The 23,823-nt window shown below is 41.3% G+C and overlaps 2 protein-coding genes across 3 annotated transcripts in view; both read left to right on the top strand.

Annotated features, from left to right (window-relative positions):
* The first annotated feature begins 377 nt into the window (after positions 1–377).
* LOC113127767 (E3 ubiquitin-protein ligase RBBP6-like) lies at positions 378–14,891 on the top strand. Of its 2 annotated transcripts, none has more exons than XM_026302537.1 (20): positions 378–1,545; positions 2,573–2,672; positions 2,841–2,880; positions 5,477–5,518; positions 5,648–5,736; positions 5,867–5,963; positions 6,106–6,248; positions 6,449–6,621; positions 7,144–7,247; positions 7,356–7,699; positions 7,803–7,866; positions 8,177–8,234; positions 8,327–8,387; positions 8,473–8,802; positions 8,982–9,077; positions 9,213–10,830; positions 11,040–11,671; positions 11,777–11,847; positions 11,981–12,068; positions 12,856–14,891. In XM_026302537.1, the coding sequence occupies exons 1-20, from the start codon at positions 1,380–1,382 to the stop codon at positions 13,832–13,834; spliced, it is 5,295 nt and encodes a 1,764-aa protein (XP_026158322.1). In that variant the 5' UTR covers positions 378–1,379; the 3' UTR covers positions 13,835–14,891. The 2 variants fall into 2 exon arrangements, with proteins under 2 accessions (XP_026158322.1, XP_026158323.1); XM_026302538.1 differs by having other exon boundaries at positions 11,984–12,068.
* Positions 14,892–21,859: 6,968 nt separating this feature from the next.
* Positions 21,860–23,823, top strand: part of LOC113128008 (voltage-dependent T-type calcium channel subunit alpha-1G-like) — a 42,572-nt gene continuing 40,608 nt past the window's right edge. Inside the window, exon 1 of the mRNA XM_026303015.1 lies at positions 21,860–22,550. The gene's annotated coding sequence lies outside the window, so the exon portion shown is untranslated. The remainder of the gene's footprint in view (positions 22,551–23,823) is intronic.

Raw genomic sequence — 23,823 nt, forward strand, 5'->3', positions numbered from 1 at the left:
CATGAAACATCCAAAGAACGACGAAAATCACCTGCACCTTGAAACCCTGGCTTGCGAACTAATGCAACAGAAAAGCTGACAAAGGATTTGTTAGTATAACAAGATACATAAATATAAAGTGCGAGCGACACATCTGTATCAATTGATTTATGACACAGTGTTTACACGTTTGTATCGCCTTGCTTGATATGCTAAAAGTAGCAATAACAACATGGAAAATACGAAAAACCATTAAGACAAAAAAACTGTACAACTTACTATATTAACTTGTTTTTTCTTATTATGGCGGAATTGGACGTCCATTTTAAAACACGAGGGAGGATAGTTATCTTGCATTCGTGTGTACTCTTTGTAAGGACCCTGGCTACATCCGGTTCCGTCCTGCGCCATTTTGATGAAACAGCGAGAGTGAAGCAGCTTGGATCACCGAAATGGATTTTATGGATTTAAATCGAAGAATCGTCGGGATACACAACTTTCAACTTCTCAAAGTTTAAATAATCGTGGACCGAAGAGGAACCTTTGCGTCTTGACTGCGTAACTGGTGGATCTTGTTAGATTTTTCGACAGCTACCTGGGCCAACATTGTTAGCATAGCACCGTTAAGAGTTAGCCGTTAGCTTTTGTTAGGCCAGTGGTGTTGTCATGTTGTGTGAATAGCGAGGAAGCGTTAGCTAATCTCGAGCTGTAACATGTGAGTCTTGGTATCAGCTAACCGGCTAACTTAACATTTACACGTTAGATTGCTAGTTCAGAATATTCTTTTAGAGGGCTAACACCGTTAAAAACCTGTGGACTCGTCGCGGAAGCTTTCACGCAGTTGTGTGGACTTTTTGTTTGGCTTGGTAGTGTTTGTTTTTAATTGAGATATACAAAACTGCTTAAAAGGCGAAACACTACCACAAGGACTGATATTCAGGAAACCCCAGGCCGGCTGCTAGCTAAGCTAGCGGCTCGCAACGCGGCGGCCCGGGCTTCCCTCAAAGGACAATTCACGACGGACTTTGGCCCATATACACCATCGTTAAAGATTTACACTGCTACATGGACTCTGTCGAAGTTGGTGACACCCTGTTGTGTTTTATCGGACTAAAGAACTGAGAAGGCACACGTCGCCGCTCAATGGCGCACTGGCCTCACATCTCGGTTATTTTTCCTTGGCAGTAATAAGGACTCTGTCGTCATCTGCGGGCTCAACCCTTCCCTATTTTAGTATTTTTCTCTGTCCAGTGTTTTGCGAATATAAAGAAGGTTTATATATTAAAGTCACCAGATTTAGTCTCCTGTGTTCAGTGTTCACGCTGTTTTATTTTGTCATCATACCAGGCCTGTGTTTTTTTTCTTGTGCTTGATTGACGTAAGTGCTCAGAGCTGTAAAAATGTCGTGTGTTCACTATAAGTTTTCTTCCAAACTGGACTACAACACAGTCACTTTCGATGGGCTGCATATCACCCTGAGCGAGCTTAAAAGGCAGATTATGGCCCGGGAGCGCCTCAAGGCCACAGACTGCGACCTGCAGATCACCAATGCGCAGACTCGAGAAGGTAAATCATCAGCTGACACATTACAGAATGTGTGACAGACAGGTCATCCTTCATTTTTAGTTCAGTAGTAGACTTATAGGCAGACATTTAGTATTAGATGTAGACTTGGTGGGAAAAAAAACATGTAATATTTAGTGCATTGTCATATTTGATGCTGGTGTTATTGTCTGTTTTGTCATTTAAGGGAAGGTTAGGTTTTCCCATAGCACATCACATTAACTAATAAAAAAAACTGTTTACCTAATGACCTTAACTATTTTAATTTTGATCTCAGTGTACTGCTTTTGTACTGTTAACATTTTTGCTATAAAGAATTAGAATGATGTGTATTCAAGTATGTGTTTACGTAAGACAGAAAAAACACTTTACCTAGACACAGATGGACCAGATTAACCCAGGAAAGCAACAGAAGCTAAGATTTTTTGTAAAATTGCATCCAGGCATAGTCTGAAATGTGTTTAAACAGTCTGTAGCTTATCTGTTAATCCATTATACATTGGATCTTACCCCCCTAATGCAGCAGCATACTATTACAAAGGATGCCACTACCAATGAAAACAGATAGAAGCTGTAACTAGTGTGTTTCCTTTGTTGTTTTAAAATGATTTTAAACTATTAATTCAATTTAAGTTTTGCCTTAGCTTTGTATGACTTGTTTTCTGCAGTAACTAAATCATCTGTTCGGCCACTTTCCTTTTGCAGCATCTTAAAAAAATGTCAGTATTTATCTCGCAATCGCTGTTATCTATTTTCACAGCTTTTATATACACCATTATAAACTCACACACAGCTCCTGGTTTGGCTCCTATTTGACAAAAAAGATGGAAATTGCTGCTCTGCCAGTTTGTGTTTAGCTATTACATTTTGTTTATTTACTTTATACTTTTGTTGTTGTTTTTTTTCCCTCATATTTTGAAACTGAAGTATTAATTCCTTGTATTCTCCTGAATGCATTCTGGGTGTATTTTTTGTCTGACAGTTTGTTTGTTTATTTTTTAAAGGTTTATAATGGTGTTATGTTTTGCAGAATACACAGATGATGAAGCCCACATCCCGAAACACTCGTCTGTGATCGTCCGCCGCACTCCGATCGGTGGAGTAAAGCCTGCTGGCAGGACGTTCATTGTGTATGTATATTTAAAATATAAATTTACCAATGGAGTGACAGTTATGCAGTACAAACACTGATAATTTAAGGTCGGATTATATTTTTTGTACCTTTCTTTAAAACACGTCATCTTTATAAATGTTGTCATCAACGACTGATGGTTTATTTTTGCCTTGTATTTCTGCAGAGATCGTTCTGACACAGCTGTGGTGGGATCTTCTAGACCCGTATGTAAAACAAACCCAAAAACAACACTCTCTTCTCCTCCTCTCACTCTCTCCCCCTCTTTCTGCTTTTAGTCACCTATCTTGACAACGTTTTGTCAACAATGATCGAGTTGTGTGTACCTTCTGTTTACTGTGTGTTGGCTACATTTGTGTTGAGATCTCCGCCTCTATATGTTATTTGATGTCTTTTTGGGGAGGGTTTCCTGGAGTCACCAGAGTTAAAGTAGTTTGTTGTTTCTCTCTAAAACCCTGGTTTTTCTATTTTAAAAAGAGCAGATTAAAGTTTTAAATTGTGGCCGATTGAGATGAGGTTGATAAGAGAAACAGCAGACTAGCCAGTATTGTTTTTGAATGCTCTGAACTGACCAATTGTTGAACTGTTGCCACTTTATTACTGACAAAAAAAAATCTGTTAATGACTGTATTTCATAATGAAATGATTTTGTAGCCTGCTTCAGGCCAAGCAAATGTATTTTAAAGGGTTTTGTCAAAGGATAATATGGTATTTTTGTATTAATAATTCATTGTCATTTTATTTTCTGTGAACATATTTAATGATGTGGTTTACGAACCCATTGAAGTAAAGTGTGGCTGGGAGTGATTGTAATTAACTTTGATTACAATTACAAGTTTCAGTTGTGTGAGTGAAAGAGACTTGCCAGTGATTTTTATTTTAAAAGCTGCTAAAAAAATTAACATACTCAAGTCTGTTGTTCAGTAAAATTTACAAATGTCAATTGTTTTGTCCTGTACACTTTCAACATGATGTTCTATTCTGCCTTGACTATGGACTGCACATAGCCCTTTAACCTTAAAGGCTCACACATGGCATCCTACTAAGTTAAATGCTTTGAATTTATTCAGATTTTGTTTAACAAAGAAGCAGTTATTGTTAAAACTGTGGTTTGGGCATCAGTAAGAAGCTAGTCTTTACTAGTGAGATGCTGTGACTTTGTCACTGACATAATGTTGTGACATGGTCACAAAGTACTCTGACACTTCATCAGTAAAGTAAATATCTTGTCAATCTCTGGAGGCCTCCTATGGTTGCTGCAGTCAGAAGTATACTGGTGTAGTGTGTCCTGTAAGCTGTAAGCTGCAGAACCTCTCAATAAAGTTGTTCAGTGGTTCGCTGTCAGAACCGCTTGCACCAGATCCCTGTGTGTTCCCTCCACAGTATTCTGCAATACCCAGTGTTTCCTTCGAGCCCTGCATATCATGATGGACAACCCACCCCATCTATTTATTTATTAATTTAGAGAAAGTTTGTGTAAGAATTAGCTGAAGAAGCCTTTTTTTTTTTTTTTTCTTTTTTTTTTTGACATGCATGATACTCGATTCTTGTGGTTTATTGACTCCTGACCTGCATTACAGAGCAATCCCTTCATATGCTTTCACCCTGTAGTGACGTAGGGCAGTTTTAGGGAATATTTCAAGGAACATTTGACATCTCCTTTTAATTTCGGTCTTTTTTTTTTCTTCCTTGGGCACATTTGTTGAAGAGCAGCTCTACATTTCTTACCAGCTCTAAATATTTGACATTTCACAGGGTTTGCAGTTTTACTGTAGCAGCTTGGCACTATTTCTTGCTAGCTCATTACTTTTCAGTAAGCAGTTTTGATAAGCGTTTCTAACAGTCATGACAACTCTTTTTGACAAGCCAATGCAAAAACTTAAATCACTTTGGCCTGGCAAAGGGAAACTGCATGTTAAAATTAAATGTCAAGTATTCCTTTGAGAAAATTGCTCTCTTCTTGCGACAGGAGGGGAAGCTGTAGGATCTCTGTAGAGGCATGTGTCTTTAGTATACTTTTTGAATTTGCTGAAGGAAGTTAAATAGTCAGGATATGTTGAAGCGGAACTTAAAGGCTCAGTATATGGGCATATCGAGGCGTAACATGGAAGAGTAGTTGCAGTAAAAGTTTGCTTTCTTTGTTAGATGATAATGCAACTTTTTTATTAATTTATTTTTCGTGATTTAGAGGTCTTGACGTACTCTAGGATTTCCACAGCCTTGGGCAGTCTTAAATATGTCCATCGCTTTTATTTCAGTGGTTGATTGTAGTAAATGTTTTTTGCAACTTGAACCTAAATGCACAAGTTGTATTTTGTATATTTTTGTTTACCATCTTTAATACTTTTGTGTTGCATCAACTGGAACAGAAATTATCTTGAGCACAGATACTTTTTTTTTTTTTTTTAAGTAGTTACTTAATGGACATAAACACTTTTGTGCAAAGCCAGTGCTTATTTTTGGCAATTCCCCTATTTAAACAGTTTAAGTCCCTTTAATGTAACCAGCTCTGAAAAGGCACAAGATGAGACTTTGACAGTGTTTTCTAGATCATGACTCAGTAGTGGAATGAACATTGTGCAGAGTAATCTGTGTATTGGTTTCAATGCTGACTCTTATATACCTGCATTGTTTCATGCACTTGAACTCAACGCAGGCCTTAGTTTTGGAGTGAGGACTTAGATGGAAACTGTAAGGGACTGGACACATGGTGGGGAACTGTCTGGGCTCATATCTTCCACTGTATGTCTGATAGATATTATTTTTAACAGCTTTCATATCTGTACTCTGATTCTCCTGCAGACTGATTCTTCTCCTTCTTTGTCACTCGCCCAACTCACCAAGGTACTGTTTCTGTGCATGCTGGCTGTACATCCAGAAAATATTTCCTAAGTTGAATACATATGTCTTCTTTTTTCCCTATAGAGTGGATATCTTACTTCACTTTTCCCCTTTTGCCATTATGTGTTTTAGACTGCTAACCTGGTTGATGCAAATGCCTCAGAGGAGGACAAGATTAAAGCCATGATGTCTCAGTCCAACCACGAATATGACCCAGCACAGTTAGTAGACACACACACATCCTTTGGTTTTGCAGTTGATTAAAGCCAGATTTTTATTCTGCATTTTAATACTCCTAAATGACATCATTTTCTATCTATAGATAGTTTTTAACTCAACTTGTCTTTATAGTTACTCCAAAAAGGCAGTTGGCCCTCCACCTGCTCATTATACCTGCTTTCGTTGTGGAAAGGCTGGTCACTACATTCGGCAATGCCCCATGCTGATGGTAATTATCGTCTGTGTGTGTATGTGTATATGTATATATATATATATTTTTAAATTATTTTATAGGCATTAGTGTATGGCAATGTAAGGTCTAAAAAGTAGTAATATTATTTATTTATTTTTTGTTGATTTTAACATTTTAGGTTCAGGATAAGAGTGTGGAGGGTCCCAAGCCAGTTCGGATTAGTAAGGGCATACCTCAGAGCTTCATGGTGAAAGCAGAGCCAGGCACCAAGGGAGCCATGTTAACCAGCACCGGAGAATATGCTATACCTGCTATCGACGCGTACGTTTCAGTTAAAGATGTCTGTAAATACACTGTTTAGTATACTTTGTATAACTGACTAATTAGCATTACATTTGTCTGTGTCATAACCCATTTTATTTTCTTCTGTGGTCTCCCATTGATATGTCCACATATATAGGATTATCATTGTTTTGTTTTTGCTGGTGATAAAACATGAAAGATTGAATCTGTTAATATAGGGAAGCATATGCACAAGGAAAGAAGGAGCGCCCTCCTTTTATTCCACATGACCAGTCGTCATCTGAAGATGACTCTGACCCAATTCCTGATGAACTCCTGTGTCCAATCTGCAATGACTTGATGACTGATGCTGTCGTTATACCCTGCTGTGGCAACAGTTACTGTGATGAGTGTGAGTTCTTACTTGTAATTTGCCTTAGTAATAAACTCATTTGTTAAGGTTTAAAAAAATGTTTGGATGTCTAGACTAGTCTTTGTGAATCACAAAAGTAGCTCTGGTAGTTAATTGTTTTGGCTTTGACACCAATGTGTTCAAGTGCTCATTTTGTGCAAATGTTCTTCAGTCATTTACAGAAAAATCCATTGTAGAAATAACAGAAATACACATTGCAGTGGCCTGTTCCTAATGTACTGCATCACAGGCTGCATCTGTTCAATTTCTCATTATCTAATGGTTGGAAATTGTCTTGACTATATGCTTCAGGGTGTATTGGAAATATTTAGTTAATGATCTCTGAAATAGTCAAATTTTTCTATAATTAAGAAATTATACACTATAATAATGTGTTGACTAAACAGGCTGAGGGAATGTTTTTGTCAAGAAAATAATTTTGTAACGAAACTGAAGCTGGAGTTTTGTTGGTCAAATATGACACTGTGAGCTTTTGTCAGATTAAGGACTCTTTGTTTTCAGGTATCCGGACTGCCTTGTTGGACTCAGAAGAACACATCTGCTTTACATGCAAACAGTCAGATGTTTCACCTGATAATCTCATTGCCAACAAGTTTCTTCGACAGGTAATGCTTTCAGATGTGTACAATTTGGTGTGTTGTTGTTTGGTTCACTTTACTCAAAGCAAAACTGGAATATGTGTTTTTGATAATGTCACCTTTTTTTCCATTCAGGCTGTGAACAACTTTAAGAATGAGACAGGATATACCAAACATGCACGCAAGCAGGTCCACCATACAGCCCCACCTCCGCCCCGTCCTCAGTTGGTCAGGCCTCTGCACTCGAGACAGCAGGACCCACTGCTGGCCAATGTCAGTCACCCTCCTGTTACAAGTGTACCCACCACTGCTCCTCAATCACAGATCTCACCTCCTGCGCCTGCTGCTGCTGTTCCTGCTGCTCCCACGCCGCCTCATGCTGCTGCTGAAGGTGAAGATGCTTCACCTGCCCCTGCACTTGTGGTTGACCACCATTCTCCTATGCACTCCACCAGTCAGGGTGAACCACCCCCACCAGGGTAACGGCAGTCTATACACCTACAAGAAACCATTGTTAGGAAGTGATATTTGATGTAAGAGCCACTTTTTCTAATAACATGTCTCGACCTGTTTATGTCTTAGTGAGACAGCTCCAGAACCTTCTGTGACAACCGCCTCAGCTGGTACCTCAGAAAGGGAATCACAGGTGAGTCTGCTGGGATCACCTGAATAGCACTGCACTGGTTTGATGTCTTCTCACTGACTTTTGAAAGTCAACAAAGGAGAATATAATCTATGTGATTGTACAGAAAGTATTTTTAGTTAAGTTATGAGAAGGAAATACAGGTTAAGGTTGTAGGCTGGTTGCATTTGTTCAAAAGAAGTGTAGTCAGTTTACTCTAGGTTGAACTGAAAACTTAAGACCATAGTTACGACAGTTGCATATACATGAGCATAGCACAATAAACTGTAACTTTTCTTGGCGGTAACTACATTTTTCTCATGTTTTCTTCCAGAGTTACCACTTAACTGTTATTGGCCACCCGCCACCCACAAGGCCGCCTCATCCATCAGGTAAGAAGTTCAACTTAGGTCAATTAAGGAGTTTAATGTAGCTTGAAGGAGAAACATTCAAGAGCTCACAGACTGTCTCTCTGCTCTGTTAGGTCACCAGTCACGACCCCATCACTCTCACAGAGGGGGAGGTACTACGAGACACTGGGAGAGGTACAGTGCATCTATGGGACTACTGATCTATTCAATTTTTTATTGTATTACGTAAGCCTCACAGTGTGTCCCTCCCTTGTATCAGGTCTTACAGAGGAGGAAGAGGAGAACACCACTCTGCTCACCTCCAGACAGCTCCACCTCCTGCACCCGCCCCTCCAGTGTACCCATCCCCATCCTTGTACCAGCCCCCACCACAGCCTTACCCTCCTCCATACACCTCCAGCCCTGGCCTTATTGCTCCTCCTGCCATTAGTTACCAGCCCCAACCTATTTTTGCCCCTGGGCCACCAGGACTCACCTTGCCCTGGATGCCACCTGGTGCCCAGCCTCCTCTTGCAGCTGTTCCATCCTCCCTCTCTCAACCCTCTCTCTCTAAAGACGATTTCTACAGGCCGCGGCACAGACAGGATAAGTGAGTTGTTTTTACTTCCTGTTTCTTTTTCTTTTTTCTTAAAGAGGGACTACTGATTTATGTGTAATGTTCACAATATTTCACACTTAGCCTTGGGATTATGAATTCAGGTAAAATGTCTTTGTTTCACAGTTTAAAAAAAAAAAAAAACCCACTGTTTTTGTCTTTTGTATTTTTAGAGTTACATCCAAACTGGATGAATTTACTAAAGACTTCCACAAAGAGCTTATGAAGTATAGAAATCCACCAAAGAGGCGAAGGCCGTCTTATTCCAGGTAACTTCATTAAAATTGGTTTTAGTTCTTACATGAGATATTTATGCTTATCCTTAGAGCTATTTGATTTTTTTTTTTATTCTTTCTTTCTTATTCTTTTCTTTTTTCTGTCTGCTTCAACAATTCCTTTTCTAGGTCACGGTCATTCAGTCGCTCTCCATACAGCCGTTCTCCATACTCTCGCTCTAGGTCAAGATCAAGGTCGAGGTCAAGATCAAGATCCAGGACTTACTCTTTCTCTCCCAGTCGATCCCGCTCTCGTTCACGCTCTCATGGCCGGTCTTACCCCCGTTCTCCTTATTCTAGACGTAATGGACGTAGTTACGGACGTTCACGGACAAGGTCCCGCTCCCGTTCAAGATCTTATGGGTATCGCCGCTCTGGCTCCCCAAGGTCTCCTTCCTACCGGGGAGGAGGTTGGGAGGGACCAGAGGGAGCAGGATCTTACAGGTCTAGGTCGAGGTCACGCTCCCCTGTTAGCTACCGGAGCCGTAGCCCTGGTGGACGAAAGCCACTTCCTCGGGAACTACTGCCATATGAACTAAAGGGTCCAAGTCCTGGGGTCCTTGAGCGCTGGGACAGAGAACGATATCGACAGTGGGAGGAGCAACCAGACTGCTATAAGTACTACAAGGATTATGACAACCAACATCCTTCACTGCATCACAGAGGCCGAGGCGACAGAGACAGAGACAGAGACAGGGAGAGGGACAGAATGTCCCCGATATCCAGAGAGTACTCCCCTCAGGGGAGGGGAAGAAGAGGGAGAGAAGAGAGAGGTGCTCTCTCTCACCATCCTCCCTCCTCTTCTTCATCAGGGACCAAGTCCAGCACTAAAATTCTGAAGACAAAGAAAGTCAAAAAGAAGAAGACTGGAGAAGAACCAGAGCCGTCGCATCAGTCAGTGGACAGAGGTGATGCTACTCCTGTCAGAGACGAACCAATGGATGAAATCCCTTCACTCACCAAAACACCTCCCATCTCCTCAAAGCCTCCGGTTGGCACTGCAAGCACTAAAGCTCCAGTTTCTAAAAGCACTGCTACACCTGTTAAACCCTCAACCAAGTCAACATCGAAGACTCAGTCTGATAAGGCTAAGAAAGAGAAGGGTCAGAAGGTAAAAGCTAAAGTAAAGACAGATGGTGCAAAGGCAAAGAGTGAAAAGGTGAAGAAGAAGACTGGGGAGGGAGTTGGAGCCAAAAAGAAAGATTCCTCATCCTCCTCTGCTGTTGCTAAACCGTTAAAGACCATTAAAGCCAAACCAGAGGATGCTCCCAACTCAAGTGTCCCTAAAAAGGAGAAGAGTAAAAGTTCTATGGCAAGGCCTGCCCTGCTAAAGACTCCTCCGCTGTCCTCCACGAACCTGCTTCCTCATCCCTTTCAAGATGGCTCTCGCCCTGGCCATGACATCCGGGGAAGAAGAGATCTTCCACAGGGCGGTGGTCTCCTTCCCATCCCACATCAACATGGGCCTCCAGGCCTCCTCCGACCTCCCTCACCAGTGGACAGTCGGAGAAGGATGGGAGACGAGGGCCGCTCTTTACTTGGACCTCCACCTGGAAAGCTAAGGAGAATAGATGGGCTGGGGGGTGGAGGTGATATAATTCCCCATTCACACATGCCCCACCAGCCCCTGCTCCACAGGTTTCCACCCAGCTCAGACAGGCCAGGTCTTCTTCCAATACCAGGGAGCCGTGAGATGGGCAGGGGGGACACAGAGAAAGGATCCATCAGACCTCTGATGGACCTTCAGGTGGGTCTGATGCTCAGATAGATGTTGGAAATACTGAGGAAGCAACAATTTGTTTTTTACTGATGGTATTGACTTCATTCTGATGTTTTTAACTTTTTGCCACACTGATTCGGATTTGGATCTAATATTTAGAATCAGCACTAGCATTTGTAACAACTTTCACAGCAATTTAACACTTTTGAATTTGAATCAAATTTGTCCAATTCCAGGTGAAGCCACTGACACACAGGAAGATTAAATTGAATAGAGACCTGGGGAGAAAAGGCAGCACAGAAGCAGCAGCTTCAGACAGAGCACCATCTGGTCCTGAGAAGACAAAGTCCACCTCAGACCGATCGACTGCTGCTAACGTGTCTGAAGGTGACCGACCCAGCAGTGCCACAGAAGGAGCTGGAAGAAAGGAGCGGTCTGCCTCTACTGAGAGGCCAGTATCCAGAGATAGGCCAGGAAGTGCTGGAGAGAGACAGCAGGCCTCAGACAGAGAGCAGGACAGAAGCTCAGGACTGGACAGGGAGCGAGACAGAGCTTCTGGATCAGACAGAGAAAGAAACAAAGGTCCTGGCTCTGACAGAGACAGAGAAAGGGACAGGGACAGGGTCTCTGGGTCCAGCTCACAGAATGCAGCAGTTACAGTGGAGAGAGAAGCTGAAGGGGAGAGGTCAGTGAGGACAGAACGAAGAAACAGTGGTGGAAGTGGAGGTGGAAGGTCTGTGTCTGTGGATAAAATGACCATTGGAGAGAAGTCAGCTGTCACCAGGAGACAGACCGACCATCAGGAGAACTCAGGTGTATCCTCTAAGGAGAGAGGAGAGGGGTCTGAAAGAGCTGCTAAATCTGACAGGTCTGTTTCATGTTTTTCCATAACTGTGATAGAAAGAAAGCCTGAAATAGAGGTTTTACCTGTAAACACAGTTGTTTTGTGTGTAATTATGTTCTTATTTCCCAGGAGTGTGTCCAAGGACAGAACAGAAAGTAGTGTCCCCTCAGGAGAGAAACCAGCTGCCTCTCACAGAGAAGGTAATTTGAATCACTGTACGAGTGCAGGTGTGTGTGTGTGTGTGTGTGTGAAGATGTTCTGATTTTGGCTTGTGCTGTCCAATTATACTTTGATTAAACCTGTTGTCGGCACTTCTCCTTCCTTCTCTTCCAGCAGTAAAGGGTGGTGAGCAGCCTGTTGTGAAGAGCAAACCCAGGATCAGTCGAAAGACCCTGACAAGCCACAGTGTGAGCTCCACCAGGTGAGTTTATTGTGCCATTATTGATGCCCCTATCACCACTGTGATTTTTCATTTTGAAATGCGTTTTAATTTTTTCATTCCCCCCCCAATCCCCTTCCTTAACACCTTTCTGTTATTGGATGATGAGGAAGTGTGTGTAATAATTTTTGTAACTTTCCATAACCAGTAATCCACCTTTCAAAGTCACTTCACGCCATGATTTGCCCACAGTGCAGAGGTGAGAAAGGAGCCATGGTTCTTCTCTCTGTGGCTCCTTTTTTCCATTCCATGAAACAACAGTTTCAAATGCACAGCCCAGTGCAACACTGCAGGAGTCTTTCAGGAGACCCTATGGGACATGTGCGCTTGTTATCCTCACATTTCCATGATTTCATGCTGGCTTTTCATGCTGCCTTCACCTGTGGCTGAACAACTATGAGTGTGTTTGATTTTCTATGTATTCAAGCACATCATTTGAACCAGTTCTGAATGAGGATCCCCCATACAAATACAGCTGAAAATATTAGTAAATTTATTGAAAAGTAATAATCAGCTGTTTTTAATTAATCTTTTAAATTGATTTTCAACCAAAATATTCTTAGTTTAATCTTCTTTCACTGTGTGGGTTTGCTGCTTTTTGTTATCGCATGATGTTAATATCTTAGGGCCGATTAAGAAGTCACGAGTTTTTCAAAGTTTTGAAAACGTGTTTGTCACCAAAACAGGTAGTTGTACCCATTTGTTGTTTCCATGTGGAGTGTCCATGTTTCTCCATCACCTTAAACATGTTTTTTTTATCTACCTGTAGATCAACCCAGGAGACAAAGCGGGATTCAGAAAAAGAGCAGAAGACTGTATCCTCTAAACCTGCAGAGCAGCCGCTGCCTAGCCCCGTGAACAGCCGTGGCAGGAGCCCAAGTGTCAGTCCAGCACCCAGCCCGGCAAGGGAGGAGCCGCTCATTCAGCCCCCTCCTCGCTCCAAATGGGAAAGAGAAGATGATGAAGAGGGGCAGGAAAACGAACTGAGTGCACCCAGGGAGCCGTCGCCAGTTTCTCAGAGGAGTCGAGACAGAGAGGGCCACATTGAAGCACCTAAGCCTGCCAGGAGTGAAGGCCGAGATGCCACAAAGGAGGACAAGAGAGGAGTGCTGAGGGAGGAGAGGAAAGGGAGAGCATCAAAGGAAGAGGCTAAGAGTGGCAGAGCAGCACACACAAATTTTGACAAACCATCCAAGACAAAAATTGTTCGGGAGGATGGGAGGGGGATAAGAGAAGAAGGGAGGGCTGCAGTAAGAGAGGAGGGGAGAGGAGGAGGGAGAGAGGAGGGACGGGGAGTGACAGGGAAGGAGGAGAAAGCAGGCGAAGGTCGAGGTGGAGGAGGAGGACGAGAGGAGAGTCGTGGCCCAGAGCCCAGGAGACAGCGTTTGTGTTCAGACCTGGGCCGTGAAACGGATGAGGCCGCCTTCGTCCCTGACTACAGTGAAGGTGAAGGCTCAGAGGCGGAGAGAGGAAGGAGCAGCAGCCCGAGTCCGTCCCTCAGCCGACCTTCCCACAGCCCCACCCCAAGCAACCACAGCGGCTCAGGCAACACAGCAAACAAGAAGAAGAAGAAACACAAGAAACATAAGAAACACAAAAAACACAAGAAGCACATTAGCCAGGACAAAGAAGGAGAACACAAAGAGCACAAGCACAAACACAAGAAAAAGAAACACAAAAAGAACAAAGATAAAGAAGTGGAAAATGAGGAGAAGACAGAAAAAGCAGAAGAGGAGACTCCGTGCTAACGCAGTCTACGCCTGCAGGCTACAATCTGTAACCTTCGTTGTTAATAAGGAGATAATGATGCATCTAGAAATATCGACTAACACTGGCATGCTGCTTCATGTGCCATTCAAAGGAAAGAGATGAAATATGTCTTTGACTGTGTCTGACACTGATGGAGAGCTGTTATTGGAACACTAAATGTCACCACAGCTCTCCCAGCCTACACCGCACTCTGCTGTGTCTGGACTGCAGCATCAGCCTCACTGAGATTTCTTTAACGTGGACCTCTGGTGACCCAGGAGAGATGCTGTGCTGCACTATTGTGATCAACACAGAGCCAGCCGGAAAGGACTTGATGATAATAACTGATCACACAGCAGTGAATATGAATGATAGATTAACAAACTGTACTCAGGGATGTGATTGCTTCTTTGTTGAAGAGAAATTGCTGTTTCCCCGCCTCTGATGCATTTGTAAATAGAGAGAAACTGTTGCTTCATATAATAACCTTTCTTCAGTTTGTTTTGTTTTGTTCACATCCCTGTGTGAAATACAAAGTCTAAAATTTGATCAGCTCTTTGCTTTGAAGGCCGTTGTAAGCTGTTTTAGGACTACACTAGCAGCTTTGCATGATTTGGAACATTAGCTCATATTTTGAATTAATGCCATTATCAGCCGTTGGTTTAGTTCATGCCAGTACCAGTTAAGTTAATGTAAATATGAAGGTAACAATTTTCTTGCATAGATTACTTAAGTAATTTTCCTACCTAACTTGACATGAATGAGTCCGGTGGTTGGAGCTTTCTGAAAATTTGGAAATGGTTAAGGATTTGTGATTAATGGGCTAAAACCTGCAAACTCATCAGTGTAGTCTTTGAGTTAGTGCAGAGCATTCGTGCAACACTGGGTTGTATAAATCTAGTTTGTGTTTATTAATAATGGCAAATCAGTTTGCATGTTTATGTTCCAAAGGTGTATCGGCTGTCTGCCACACTGAGCGTGTGCGTGCGTGTGAGAGAGAGAGAGAAAGTTAATGTGACAGAAATGGGACATATTGGGGCAGTTGTGATCTTACAAGTGAGTTGTTACTTTTTTTTTTCCTTTTTTTTTTTTAATTAAAATGTTTTGACTCATATCTTGGAGTTGAATTGTATCAGTGTTTGAACTCTTTGTGCCATGATTACATACATGCAGGTTATTTACACTTTGTTAAATTGGCCCTTTTTAACAGTCTCATAAGGAAGTGGAGACCAGAACGTATTAGGGTTAGCACCTACATTGAGGTAGAGAATCAATAATAAACATGTAAAATACCCAACTCAAAGTTTCAGGAACACACCAGTCTTAAGTCTAGTGGTAAACAGATTATAACATTCCTGTTTAATCAAACAGGGGCTGTAGTTTAAATGTTAACATATGAAGTGCTGTAACAGTATTACAGTAGGGTTACTCAAGGAAAACCTTCTTATATACAGGTATTTTTTGTTTTTTATATGCTTTCTGTTAGTCAAATATTTTAGGTGATTGTGTATGTTAAGTTTACCTAAAGGTGTGAGGCAAGCACCTCAAATCAAGTATTTAGTCAGATATTTTGCTAGATCCTGTGTTCATGTTTGAACTCTTACAATCATGCTATGACAAACCATCCAAGACAAGACAGTTATAACTTATTTATCTTCAGACCATACAGTTGCTGGTTGTTGCACTGCTCTAAGGAAAATCCGACAATAGAAAGTTGAGTATAAAAGAAAGTCAAGGCACTTGCAGTTTTTTTTCTAATTTGATATTCAGGATACAAATTCATTTTTTTAATGAATAATCTCCCTTTTCATTTCAAGGTGAATTTTTGTTCATTATAGCTAAGTGGAAAGTTGAAGACCTTCCAGCCAAAATTAAATTAACACTGATGATATCTCAACCAATATTACCATTATAATCAAAACTTTCAGAGAAACTTCTAAAAAGCTGATACCAATAATTAAAGAATACAGAAAACTATTTTACTTTAATTCCAGCAACGTGGTAATGATCATACTAATAACAGACTCAACCTTCTTGAATTTTACATTGTGTGTGTTACTGTTGATATTTGTAACAAGGTACCCAAAGCCTGAGTGGGACAACTGTACGAGCAACAAACTAAAATAAAGATATAGAATAAAGATGTACTGCAGGACATCAGATATTTTAGGAAATAACTAGATTTATCAGGGAGGATGGAGTATGTCCTCGAAAGCAGTTCCTCACACAATCACGTGTTTCACAGACTCTGACAGCTCATTCTTTTACAAACATAAATAATTAAAGCAAAACGTCCCAGAAACAAATGAGTGCAGTGAGACAGGCTGAACACTGAGTGGAGCTGTAAGTCCTGCAACTTTTAAAAAGGGAGCGAAACAGATTAACAATAAAATTCTTCTCTAATATGCCTCAACTCTAAAATACAACCCCACATGTCACTATCGCTCTCTCCAACCCAGAGCATACAGCAAAATGCATTGTTGTCTCTGTGTTTGTGTGTCTGTGCATGTTATACCTAGGCAGAGGGATGGCGTGACTGTTGGATCACAGAGAGCAGGCTGGAGGCAGGAGATGGGTTCACCCACGGCTGAGGGAAAACTGAGAAACAAGAGCAGCAGCAGATGTATTTTTCTCTCTAACAGCCGAACATAAAAGCACATTGTCAACTAAGTCCATGCATTATGTGTGTTTGTGTGTGTGTATATATATGTAAGGTCATTCTTAATGGACTCAGAGATCAGTGAGCCCATTAGAGAAGATTAATATATTATTTTAACCCCTACCCATATTATCATCACTACTCATTAGTCCTCTCATCTACCACCCTGCTGCAAGGTTGACTCTGCGTATCCACACGTGTGTGTGCATGTGTGCACCTGTTATGCTGCCTGTGGATTTGTGTGTCTGCTTGTGTTTTGTCTTACAAGCATGACATCATTTCCTGTCATCAAGGCCAAAGGTTGCTAAGCAACTTCACTTCTGCCGATAGTCAGAAAAGATGCTTCTCCGCTGACTGGCTCACAACTCTCTCTTCTCCTCTGTCATAAATGTGATGTCTGAGGGAAGATGCTGGCTGTGTGAGCATGACTACCCATGCATTTGTAAGGACCAGTGTGCATTTATGCTTGTACAAATGATGAAGTAAAAGGCGAGAGAGAGAGAGAGTAGGATGTGAAAATCTATTGTCTGATAGATTTCTGTGATTCCCAAACTAATAAAAAAGATGAGTCAGTAACGTTGCCACAAGGTAGATTCCCTCCAGCTGTTTGTGTAAAACACAGTAATATCTTTAAACTCCTAAATGTCTTACTAACACTTCACATTACACAATGCAAATGATCAAGTAAATATTTTGTACATGTATGTCATATAAAGAGAAGAGATAATGTAATTAGGCAGTAATAACTATCTTTGGGAAGTACTTATAATTACAGTAGTATTGTAGTATATGTTCAAGGTACAAATTCAGTAATTACAGTGTATGGTAATAATGTTATTGAATGACAAGGCAGGGCTGCATTTATATCAAAGCAGGCACAGACAGTGGCTTCAGACAGTATTTAAACCTCCTCCATATTTTGCTCACCAATATACATGACCTTTATACACGACCTTTTTTATAATTTATTGCGGATTTATTAAAAATTAGAAGTCTCATTTACAATAGTATTTCAACATTTGCTTCTCTATTTTGTAGAAGCCCCTTTTGGCAGCAGTTTGCTTTGAGTTTGTTTTTTTTTGGGTAAGTCTCTTCAAGCTTTGCACACCTGAATTTGGGCAGCTTATCCCTCTCTTCCTAAAAGATCCTCTACATCAGTTCTATTGATGGGAAGCATCTGTGAACTGCCATCATCATCATCACAGATGTTCTGTGGAGTTTTAAGTCTTCACATGGACTCTGGAGCAGATTTTCTTCAAGGACCTGTCTGTGTTTGGCTGCGTTCATCTGTCCCTCAGATCTGTCTTGTCTCCCATTCCCTGTTGCTGAGAAGCGTGATGGTGGTATCAGCCAGGTGCTGAGCAGTGCCTGGTGTTCGATTTTGGTCTCATCAGACCATAAAATCTCCTGGTGGTTCTAAACTTCTTACACAATTTTTGACACCACTGTGCTCCTAGGAATATTCGAAGCTTTAGAACTGGTTCTTTACCCCTGCCCTGATCACCACCTCATTATAATTTTATCATGGAGATCTGCAGAGAGTTTCTTGGACTTGCTTTTTGTGACATGGAGTGTGAAGTATGGGACTTTATAAACACTGCTCCCATGACCCTTTCTAAACTATGTCCAGTTAATTCAATTTGCCCCAGAGGTACTTTAATCAAGACATGGCTAACATGGTGCTGGTTTGTCATTAGCTTTGGTATTTGCTCATACAGTAATAGACAGAGAAATCTAACCTGATGGTGGTGCTAGATGAAAATTTGGGGGATCAGAAATAGTGGAGAGCCCCAATTCTTATACCAAATTTCATGGTAATCCATCCAGCAGCTGTTGATAATTTCAGTGGGAACCACAGATGTCAACTTCCTGGTGACATTAGAGAAAAAGTCAGGGGATCACTGACGTTATTACAGTTATTCACTCTGGGAGCTCTGAATGTCTGTAGAAACGTTAAGGGCAATCTATTCAATAGTTCTTCTGATTTTTCAGGCTGGACAGAAAGAGGTGGACTGACTGACATTCCCTTCCCAGTGTAAATAAACATCAAGGGTAAGACTCAAGGTAAAGACATTGTGACAGATTATTGTTTTCTTCTTTGTGCATGCTCTATTATCCTCTTCATCCTCTTCATGTACTACTACTTTATCCAGATCGGGTAAAGAAGTACACACACACTCACAGTCACACTGCCGGTGTGTTTCTGCACGTGTGCATGTACAGTTCAGGTGGATGTCAAAGCAATTTCAATGACTGATCAGTATTATTGATCTGTAATCAAATCCCCACAGTGTGTCTATGCATGTCTGTGATAATAACACGGAATTCAAAAAATAAGAAAAGCATATATAATGTTATGTGCTGGTCACCATGGAAACACACCCAAGGGGCACCTATCACACACTGATAATAATGTTTGGCCTAGATACCCATCCTGAACCGATAACAGAGGGAATGTATTTCTGTGTATGTGCATTTCAATGACTAATGTAAACCAGTATTTGAACACACCACAGTGACAGACTGGGAGTAAAAAATGCATGAAATGATTCTGTGGAGCAGAAAGAGTCTTGCATGACTTACACTAGACAGTACGTGTGAGAGGGATGAGACGAGCTGGAAGGAGGGAAATCGAGTGGGAGTGGGAGAGAAACCACAGAGCCAGGGAGAGCCAATAACAACCCATTACTACAAACACACACACACATGCACACGCACAGAGGTTTCCAACAATCCTCACAAATAAGATGCTAGCTATAGAGGTCTCTGAGTGTTTGTGTGGTTGAATGTGTCCTAGATGTCTTAAATTGGTAAGACACTCTAAATGTTTGATGTATGCTTCTGCTGGAAGAGTCATGATAGCTGTGAGGAGCCTGCCTGTGGGCGTTGATAGGGTATTGCACAGTGTTTCCCTGCTTGGAGTAAAAATTGAATCTTAGCCACACTTGTGGGGAAAGTGTGTGCGGTTCCAAGAAATAATCTCATTGACTTTGGTGATTGCTTGACTTCTTGTCTAGTGGCACCAATAGGTGCTACTTGCTGCTTGTCCACTTTAGTTCATGACAAGATCCACTTGGGTAACAAATATAAGAAAGAACAGCTATTGTTTATTAGCATAATGAAGAGAAGATTAGGTCTGTTGTAATACATTTTGATAAGAAAGTTATTTCAGGATTGTTCAGGCTGACACTAAGAATGAGCTTCTGCTTTATTCAGAGAAGTAAAAACATTCAAGAGACAGTCTGGTACAAACCAAAATTGTGTCTTTTAAAGGGTTAACCTGTTAAAAACCATATAGCATGTGGTCTTAGCTCAAAGCTTAGTCTGAGTACAGCTGAGGCCACTGACGTGTTAAAAACTGAGCAAGTGTGAAGAAACGTTTGCACAAATTCACCCTCTAGTGTAAAGTTGCAGTTTATGTTTATTTGCCACAGAGTTAGGGGTAGCTAACTAGTAACATGCTAGATTGTGTTTGTGGACTGTGGTTTGGATGATTCAGATCTCAGAAATCAACATTGAGTATGTGTTTTAGCTTCCACCAGTGTCTTCACCTCTTGTACTTTCATTTTTCACTCAAGTTGATTTTATATGCAGTCATACTATGTTCAGTTTGAACACAACTTGGCAGTGTAGAGCTGAGCCTAAAAAGGAATAGGAGAAATTATATTTATTTATAATATTTTTAACCCATCCAAATTAATTTTCTTGCCTGTGATGAGCATTATAGCCTCTTAGAGACATTATCCTTGTTATTTTATCTTCTAACAAAACATCCCTAGAAAATTATTTAGAGGCCATACGTAGATATTAAAAAAAATTAGCAGGAGATCATTTAAGACTAGCACTCCCTGTAAGCTGTTTGTTTAAACCTACTGTACACTGTAGTTCTAATATTACTTCCCAAACTGGGATCCAGGGACCGCCAGGGGGCCTTTCGGGAACTGAACGAAGCTCCCAGAAAAATGAGCAGTAGTTGAGTTTCAGCACTATTTTAAGATGTTAAAGTATTGTGTCTTGTGCTTTCTTTTTACTCTCTGTCCTGTTGGTATCACATCAGTCCTACCTGCTGTAAAACACATATATTTTCTTCGATGACAGTTCATAAGAGACGTGTTGTTTCTAACGTGGATGTAAATTTGGTGAAGGTAAATCACTGAAAATCTTGAAATGTAAGGTTACACATACTTACAAACTGAAGTATCTTACTAGTCTTCCCTGTCCGTGCCACTTTATAGTTCATTTCACTATATTTAACTATATTTATTTTTACTTACTTTTTTGGATATGACTTCTACCACTATTGTAGATTTATATAGTACAATGCCAGTCATCACTAGTCCTTTCTCCTTTGAAATCTAACAGCATAAAATGATTTTAAGGTATTGTGTTGGAGCTCTGCCACACCTTTGGGTTTAGTGAATCGACACCCTTGCTGAGTGTGACTGTAGAGTGTCATCTCCTATATGACAGCATCCTCCACCCACACGCTCACACTGGCCGGGGTCGCTGGCTGGTGAGATAACTGCCAGGCAGAGACGGAAAGAGGAATACTGGGATGGGGTGTAGTGTGAGGCAGAGGAGAGGGGACGAGTCACATGCTCTGACTCGCTCTGTCAGTGTCAAGTTATCCAGTATTAAGAATAAAGTTCTCCAGCCAAAACTTTCAAAATAAAGCTGTTATTGGAAAAAATACTGTATTATATTATGAATAATATATATTTTTTGTAAAAATCACTCAACATTAGCATTAGTCTATGGGTTACAAGGCTAAATTAACACCTGCAAACCCAGATGTTCCATAATCCCAGGTTTATTCCATATCCTCTGGGTCTACATAATTTGATTAACGCTAGTTGAAAATTTGTTAGAAATTTGCAAAACTAAAATACAATATTATCTTCAGTCTTGTGGCCCTTCTCTGTCAAAAACTTTTATTCTTTTAGAGGATAAAGAAGTAATGAAGTAATCAGTTATTGGCCAAATAATTTTCTGACTAATCACATATTTACCAGCTAGAGTACTGTTTGGTTTCTGGATCTCTTGGGAATTAATAAAAGTGCCATATGGTTGGAATCAGTGGGGACCCATGGACAGGCAGACATAAAATTATTTTCACTTTAGCACAGATAGTTAGCCTCGTAGCTGCTAATTGGCGCTCTCGGGTTGCCATGGAAACGAACTAATGTTTGAGGCAGACATGACAGCTAGATACTGTCTAAATGAATGTTCTTGTTTGTGAAACTTTCTTTTTTCTAAGAACGATAAAAATTATTTGTATCAGACCCCAAATGCTAGTGTTGGTCGGTGCAGTACCCCTCCGAAGCCCCGGGGGCGCTGTACAACCGGTGCCACATTAGCCACAATGCTAATGTCTCTAGAAGAAACAACATCTTGGTAGCTGCGTCTGCATGCGGATATTTCGGCAGCTGAATACGTGTCTGTGTCTGCATGTGGAGGTTATCTGTTATTGTAGTTACAGTTTGGGAAATTCAGAAACACACTTAGGGCTAATAGGTTTCTCGTCAGTTTACGCTGTAGTCACCAATTTTTATTTTAGTCAACTTGAGTCAAAGTTCTTTACCGCTCAAATGAAGCGAGTAGTCTACGTAGGTTCATAAGTGGGTTTTAACCAACATTTCAATGGAACTCCCAGTTTCCGGGTCCAGAGTGTCTTATTTTGAAGGCGACACCCCAGTACCCCCGGTCTGCCTCGCTCTGCCTGGCTTGACGCAGCTCTCCCTCTCCCCGGTGCGCCTGAACCCCAGTACCTGACACCGCAGAGCGCGTCCAGCGGCTGAGGGGACGCAGGCGCACGGGGAACCGCTTGGTCCTATTTAACTTTACTTTTTCCGTTCATTAAAACTTCTGCGTCGCATTCTTCTGTCATTTTTCTCCTTTTTTTCATTCCCCCGACTGACGGACCGAGTTTGGATATTAGCAGGGGGAGGAGGCGGAGGACCAGGGACTGCTCTCAGATGGAGCACCAGGGCTCCGGGAGCTCAGGGCGCACGGCGGACCCGGAGTGAGTGAGGCTGGTGCATGGTCGCTGCTCCCAGGTAAGAACGGCAGGCAAAGTTATTGCTTTTTGAGCTGTAATGTACTTTTCTTTTCTCTCCTGTCCCGGGCACTGCACTGGGTAAATGCCTGTGGCACAATAGAAAATGTCCAGATCCATGATGTCGGTCTTTGTCAGCGGCGGTGTGTCTCCCACAAAAAGGAAAAAAATAGCTGTTTGTGGGGAGATTTTAATAAGTTAGTGACATGGTACTTGGTAGGCCTATATTTTTTTTTACATCATATAATAGCTTTCACAGAAACAATTGTCTTGAGATGTTGGATTTTATTTTATTCTATAGTTTATTGTAGGTTTAATTTGACTGTTTTTCGTTTTACCTCTGTTTGTCAAGTCCTCCTAGATAGAATAATGCCTGGAATTGCTATAGTATAACAGATGTCGTCAGTGTACTGGCTGGCCTTCAGAAGAATGTGTCAGGGAAATAAAAAGAAAATATTAGGTCTTTGGAGATTTGTTGTTTGCTTTGGTTTAACTGAGGATGATGCACACGGTTATTCCTTTTTGGTAAAGAATTTGTGCTATTTATTTAGGCTATTTTGTGATGCGTGGACATTATGACAACAATACTGAGCAAATGGGTTTTAGAGGATTTATAAAGCCATGAATATATGTCATCCTGGTCACTGGTTGAGATCCACTAGGGGCATTTAATTTCACATGGCCCGGGCTTACGCGAGGGAGGCTAATAATGAGTTTTAAAAATATTTTGAAAGGGCTCATCAGCAGGTTTTTAACTCTGCAGAAGAATAGCTTTCTTTTTTTCTCACTGGTTAATTGATGTCCTCCCAACAGCTACTATTGAATCACAACAAAAAGCCCTAAACTGTGTGGCCCTGGACTTGCACAGTCTAGGCGACGTGCCCATAATGAATATACACAGGAAATAAGTCTCATTATTTTCATCAACCACACACTCCTTTCTATGCTGTGAAAATGCATGCCAGCTCTCCCGTTGTCCTTTCGCACTGTATGCAGGGTATATATGCCTGTGTGGACTCATGGTTGGACCACACTTCTGTTGTCCTGATTTTTCTTTATGGTAGTGTCCAAATAGTCCAGCTTTTGCTCCAACTTAATAACAAACTGGTAGCTTTGGAATAAATTTGCCCAAATCTTCAGGGAGCAATAAGCAATGGAATGAGCACACGGTGGACCAGTGGGGAGTATTTGCTGTGTACTTGTGACAGTGTGGACTCTGTCACATGCTCTAAGTCCCATCCTTTCCTGCCAAACTTTACTGCATACTGCCCAAT

This window comes from Mastacembelus armatus, chromosome 1 (genome assembly GCF_900324485.2).
Source record: "Mastacembelus armatus chromosome 1, fMasArm1.2, whole genome shotgun sequence".
NCBI lineage: Eukaryota > Metazoa > Chordata > Actinopteri > Synbranchiformes > Mastacembelidae > Mastacembelus > Mastacembelus armatus.

Excerpts from the sequence above, each read along its gene's own strand:
- LOC113127767 (XM_026302537.1), top strand. The coding sequence starts at position 1,380 with ATGTCGTGTGTTCACTATAAGTTTTCTTCCAAACTGGACTACAACACA. Across the intron at positions 7,248-7,355 it reads CCAACAAGTTTCTTCGACAG|GCTGTGAACAACTTTAAGAA; the intron begins GTAATGCTTTCA and ends TTTTCCATTCAG. Across the intron at positions 9,078-9,212 it reads CGAAGGCCGTCTTATTCCAG|GTCACGGTCATTCAGTCGCT; the intron begins GTAACTTCATTA and ends TTCCTTTTCTAG.